Source organism: Magallana gigas, chromosome 2 (genome assembly GCF_963853765.1).
Source record: "Magallana gigas chromosome 2, xbMagGiga1.1, whole genome shotgun sequence".
Lineage (NCBI taxonomy): Eukaryota > Metazoa > Mollusca > Bivalvia > Ostreida > Ostreidae > Magallana > Magallana gigas.
The window spans coordinates 6,471,305-6,478,177 of NC_088854.1; the positions used below are offsets into that span (position 1 = coordinate 6,471,305).

Sequence of the window (6,873 nt, forward strand, 5' to 3'; positions counted from 1 at the left end):
TATTTTGTGAACATTCTTTATTTCTTTAATTATAAATATATATATTCATAAAGCATTTGCCAAGAAATTAGAATAAATTAAAAGCGCGCTGGAAGATACATGCACCATAACACTGAATAATTATAACAGGAAACGTGTGATCAACAAAGCCGTATATAAATGCACAATAAGTCAGCAAGTTTATGTCGGGTATTAATAAACAATATTCATGTCAGAGTCATGGAGGTTCCCCAGGCTCCCGATGCAATCAGAGCGCCCCCTGCCGTGAATGCACAGTGCTGCGCTACATCAGTCCTCCCCTAAACAAAGATAGGTCAAACACTGTGATACATTCACTAATTTACGTCTACAGTTGTAATGTAAAAATCATAAGATTGAATGTTTTACAGGCTTACTATGTAATGTTACATATTTAGAAAAAAACATAGATAATTAATTATACGGTATGACTCTCTTTATGAATTATTCACTGTAAACTGTCCCTATTTAGTTCATATCAGTATACCTTATCTATTGAATTCTTTCTTTAATAAGATAAAATATAAAGCCCCTATGACCCTTACTAAGCGACCCCTCACCTCTAACACATTGATGCAGGTTCCCTCAGCTACGTCCCAGATCCGGACAGACTCGTCGTCGCCTGCACTGGCCACATAGATGCCGTCCGGGGAGAAGGCAAGGGCCTGCACCCAGCCCTCGTGGCCCTCCAACACGTGGAGGGGCTGACCATTGCGGGGATTCCAAAGACGGACAGTCTTATCCCAGGACCCCGAGGCCTGGAACGGAGCATTAATAGACTTGATATATTAGTACAAAACTGACTGACTGTATATATATAATTTACAGTGGGTTTCAACACAAGTTCTACCAATTTTCTAGATTTAGGTTCTCACCCTAAGAACATCAGGCCCCACCACCACCAAACTTTTCAAATCACTCAACTCAATCCTCAACTCAAATCCTTAAAAGAAAAGTGCATAAACTTGAGGTAAAAACTCAGACTTGAGGCTGAGTATTGACTTGAGGAAAGTTGGTGACGACGGAGCCAGTAGATATAATGGGAAGGAATAGTTCTATCAGGACTTTTCCATTCATGCAAGATTCTGTATTTTGCCATTAAATGTTAATTGCATTTATTGCGATATCAATGATCTATGGAGTCCATCAACTTCCCGGAAGTAGACGTACCAGCATGCCGTCCTTGGAGAAGACCACGGACCGGATATTGCCCCTGTGTCCCGCCAGCACGGTCACTTTGTCCACCCCATCCGGACTGTTCAGTGTCCAGAGTCGCACTGTGAAATCCCAGGACCCAGTGGCCTGTGTGAGAACGTGATAACGTTATACAGCTATACAATGTATATACTAGGTATATTTGAAATTCTCTTGTATGTATTAATAATTACATTATGTGATCTGATATGGTGATACGGCTTTTAAAATATAAACTCGTAATTGTTTTTAATTGAATGATTAATCTTCATACCAATGTGCGTGATATTAATCTATAAATAACTTGCCAATGGGTTTTAAATTGCACCAACATCATTGATATCTGAATGAAATTTGTTACATCTTTTAATTCTGGGGAAATCAATCGAATAAAATATTTTAAAAACAAAAGATGAACTTCTTCATGTTTTTATCTGTATACTATTAACTTGAGACGATAATTTTTTCTATCTTCAATAAATCTAAGGGAAATAACTCTCACTGTTAAATGTGAGATTTGACAATTTCAATAGAATGGACAATGTCAGAACCATACGTAAGAATTGCTACCTTATTTAATAAAACTTGACTTTGAGTCTTGTCTCACAGGCTGACGTACAAAAATTTCTGGTTTAAAACCAGCATTTTATGGAATAACATACCGGTAATTAACAAATGATTTAAATGAGAATAATTAAGCTAAATCTGACTCACAAGCCATCGGCCATCCTGTGAGAAAGCTATAGACTGGACTAGACCTTCATGCCCCACAAATATTCTCACTGGTACGCCTCTCTACAAAAGAATTGAGACATATTGAAATATGTAAAACAATACACTAGTAGATCCTGGCATCCCAAATTAGCTTATTAATTCACTCTTCTATCATTATATTTTTTCCTCTAATGCAAGCCAAACTAAGAGAGAGAGAGAGAGAGAGAGAGAGAGAGAGAGAGAGAGAGAGAGAGAGAGAGAGAGAGAGAGAGAGAGAGAGAGAGAGAGAATCATATTATCTCAACTACACAATTTTTTGGTCAGATAAATAATTATGGAAGTGCAGAAAGTTATATCTGTAAAAATTATCAAAGTTACGGACAATTAAAATTGATATTGATTTGAATTTATAGAGATATAGATTTAAGTTTCAAAATATTGTACAGTTGTGGATATCCCTGCCCCTGTGACTTACCTCCCTGTCCCACAGAATGGCGGTCCTGTCCCAGGATCCAGAGGCCAAGTACTGGCCATCAGGGGAGAAGACGACCACTTCAACACTCTTAGAGTGACCTACAACAACGCAAATATAACAATGAAAATCACAGGTATGATATAAATATTATTGTAAAATTTACAGGTATCATGATAATTATATCACAGGTATAAATATAAATGATATCGCAAAATTCATGTATGATAAAAACAATGATGTATTAAATCACAAGTAAAGTAAATATAGCAATGGAAATCACAGGTAATGTAAACATAACAATGAAAATCACAGGTAATGTAAACTTAACAATGGAAATCACAGGTAACGTAAACTAAACAATGGAAATCACAGGTAATGTAAACATAATTATGAAAGTCGCAGGTGATGATAATCAAATCATGCAATGTAATCACTTGTACGATACACCCAATCAAGTAAATCATCGATAAAATAAAAAAAATATGCAATGTAAAAATATTTCAATTGAGTTCATACAACCATAAGTAAGTTAAGCATGGAAGTTGTCTTGCACAATCAACATTTTAGATTCACTTTCCCTTTAATATAGTACCATTAGCAACAGAAGTATATAATAAAAATGGTAAACAGAAGAAATAAAAAAAATATGATCCCCCTGTTCAATAATATTAATTATATTAATCATGTAAACCTTAAAAGTCTTAATAGATTATGACAGCTTTGATGATCACCAACTGGAGCAGATTATGACACCTAACTACAGATAGCAATACCTGAGAGCTCATGCATTAGGGCTGCATCTCTGGTTCTCCATACCCGCACAGTTTTGTCATAGGAGCCACTGGCAAAGTATTTACTGTCTGGACTGACTGCCACACTCTTTATCGCACCTTCAGGATCCAAAGAAAAACAATTCATATAAACTGTGAACATACCCTAAGTATAACACCAGACATCGTCGGATACCCACGGGGGATCGCGTCTTTTACTTATCACTAAAAGACGCGATCACCCGTGGGTATCCGACGATGAACACCAGACAACTTTATAATGCATTACACTCTGAAAATATGGGCTGTATCAATACATTTCTGCATATATCTACATTGTGTGTCTAAGTGTGATACTTCTATAGATGCCTTTTTCTTTATGATACTTTGCTTTACATTTTTTTTTAGATTTCTGTGTGTTCTTGAGACTTAACTTTACATTACTAAACATACATAGTATAGGGTATGTTTATCATACTTAGCCAATTGCTTGCATTGATACCTGTGTCTCTATGGTACTTAGTTAGCTATTCATTCTAAAACTTATATGTACACAAAATGTCCATGATCTTTTTATAGATACTTGTATGTCTATGATGCTTTAAGCTCTCAGCTCTCCTGCCATACAGTTACCTGTCAACCTATGTTACCTGTTTATGTAATTACCTGTATGTCCTTTAAGCTAACACACCAGCACCCCTTTCTTTCAGTCACTTGTTAAGCTACATGTACTGTATGTTAACTGTGTATTTAATTACCTGTATATCCTTTAAACTTATCCACTAGTTCCCCTGTCTAACAGTTACTTGTTAAGCTATCATGTTACATGTGCATGTAATTACCTGAATAATCCTTCAAGCTTACACACCAGCTCCCTTGTTTTACAGTTACTTGTTAAGCTATGTTACCTGTACATGTAATTACCTGAAAAATCCTTCAAGCTTACACACCAGCTGCCCTGTTTTACAGTTACTTGTTAAGCTATGTTACCTGTACATATAATTACCTGTATGTCCTTTAAGCTTACACACCAGCTCCCCTGTCTTACAGTTACTTGTTAAGCTATGTTACCTGTACATGTAATTACCTGTATGTCCTTTAAGCTTACACACCAGCTCCCCTGTCTTACAGTTAAACACTCGAACACGTTGGTCATCACTGCCTGTCACCACAAACTCAAAATCCACCGAAAAGGCTACACAATTTACCTGTAAAACAAAGCAAAAGTTATTCATCATCAAATGTACATTAATTTTGCTTCTATAAGCTCAGTTATAAGGGCACATGTTAAACTAGTGATAAGTTTGTTGGTCATAACAAAACAACATGTTTAGTTCAGATGTGTTCCGTGTACTAACATTTTGCTTACCAGTACTTTACATTAATAAAGTTCAAATATACCTTCTTGTGAGATTTCCTTTTAAAATCGAACTTTCAAATGTAAAAATTATTAAACATTTTCTATTTAGATATTTAAAATAAAATCATTTTTGTCAACTCTTCTCTCTGAACGTTTCTGCTTTGTTTGATTTTAATATGATGGACTAAAACACATAGTTGAATTGAAATTGGTCATTTAATAACAAAAATCATTTTTGTTTACAAGTCTACACCATCTGCTCATATTTTGGAATTTTTTAAAAACACTTTGCAGGAAAACAAAAGAGGATTCATATGAGGTAAAATAATTAATCACTTCAAAAAAATTTGATGAATCGATCATGTCATTGAAGCACACATTTCACATTGTTGAGCTAGACTTTCAAAAACAGTACAATAAAGTGGCTTTATGAATTTATCTTAATATTGAAATTAATTTGAAGGGCAAACTCTAAATTTACTCATTTTTTGAATATCGTATGGTAAATTCAATGACAATTTTAACATGAAATAATGCTCAATAATTTTGATTTGCAATTATATTTCTTTACAAGAACCTCAGAAGAGCAAAAACATTAAATTTAGGGTAAACTTTTTAATAGGTCAAAAGGTCAATGATCATCAGTGAGCTGGGGGTGGTTTCATATTTGCATGTTCATACATTACTCTAGCTGAAATGATTTACCTTCATATCAAATTCATAATGTTTTTTTTTTTGTTCTACAGAGCCAATAAAATAGTTCATGAAGATGAAGCTTTTGTTAATCAGTTCAATTTAAGTTATCTTCATGAAACTAAATCTTCAAATCTCTACCTTTCAGTGGTAGTTAGCTATAATTCAAGTTATATCAATTTACACAAAAGTCAAATCCCCCTACTAAAGCAAACAAACACTTGATCAATAATTAATTAAGCTAAACTGCATGACTTGTGGCAATAATTTCCAAAACAGAAGAACCATTTTCAACCAAAGAAACAATTTGTCTGATGAATGTGAATAATGTATAAATGTTATTAACCTCTGCTTCAATGTATATATTGCATTTACAATGCAATTACCGGTATATGAGAATTCAAGCTTTCGTAAAAATCAGTTTGTAGATTTTGTCAGGTTTTCATACGGTATGTGTGTGTGCATGCATGCATGGGTGCATATGTGTGCGTGTGTTGGGATGGGGAAGTGGTATTTAAAGCAGATACTTTGTGAAGCCAGACGGACAAGAACATTGTGTACATACTTTTGGCTTTCTTTGGTAATGTACTATATGCATACTCAATCAGATATACCAAAGTACACAGAGAATAGATAAATGTAAGCCAAGGACAGCAGGTAGAAAGGTGCTGCAATAAGGTGGATACTTTAAATGCTATGTGGATCTTGATAAGATGAGAATATTAACTTATAAGACCTGTAATGTAAAATGCCTGGCATTATTCTCTGTGGTGTTGTTTCATGATATGAACAAAACCAGTCAACTGAACACTGATGTATATCACTGATGACGTGTAATATTTCTTAATATGAATTGAAGTGACTGGTGTTGAAAGCTTGTACGTGTCTATATAATTTGATCTCTATATTACAAATTTTCTTCCTCTAGAATTAAAATAATTTCACTTTCACCTATTTCCCCATTACTATGACATAAATAATTTCTACAGACATTTGAAAGTTCCTACTTTGCAGAGACATTGGTAACATGATGTGTTAGATTTATGGGCAAAAAGCCAGGCAATAACGATAGAACTTTACATGAATATTATCAGACAAGTTGAAGCTATTCATTACATTTTCATCTTGATGTGACAACTCATTCTATGCACCATTTAAAGAAAAGAATACAAAATAAAACAAAAAACAATTCATTGACACCTGGAGTGTATACTTGTACATATACATGTATATATATATATAGATTTATCTATAACAACAGCGAACAATTTAATGCGCAAAAAAGAAAGCACTCCCTGGACTATTTCGAGGGCTGAATATGCTATAGGGGAGGGGCAGTCCACAACGCTTTCACCTGGGATTACTAATGTACAGTACATTTCTTCGTAGTGTAGCCTATTGCTATATAGTCTTACCTCATCTTTGTGTCCCGCAAATTTCGTCAGGTCAACCTGGCTCAATTCTCGAGGTCCTTTAAACATCTTTACCCAATTTCATCTTTATATCGACATTCCGTTTTCTCTCTCACGAATTAAGAGACTACAATTTACCAGAACGACGGGAACACATGATAAAAGTCAATAAAGATAATCGACATCGCTGAAAATCCAATTCATGTTTACGCTGGAAACGTGGCGGTATTTAACGTA

General features: G+C 34.6%; 1 protein-coding gene across 1 annotated transcript; it reads right to left on the bottom strand.

Annotated features, from left to right (window-relative positions):
- Nucleotides 1–6,873, bottom strand: LOC105342760 (WD repeat-containing protein 38). Its single transcript, XM_011449788.4, has 8 exons — nt 6,640–6,873; nt 4,259–4,379; nt 3,175–3,291; nt 2,402–2,499; nt 1,927–2,007; nt 1,189–1,320; nt 579–776; nt 1–299 (listed from the first exon to the last, which is right to left on the bottom strand). The coding sequence occupies exons 1-8, from the start codon at nt 6,703–6,705 to the stop codon at nt 207–209; spliced, it is 906 nt and encodes a 301-aa protein (XP_011448090.2). The 5' UTR covers nt 6,706–6,873; the 3' UTR covers nt 1–206.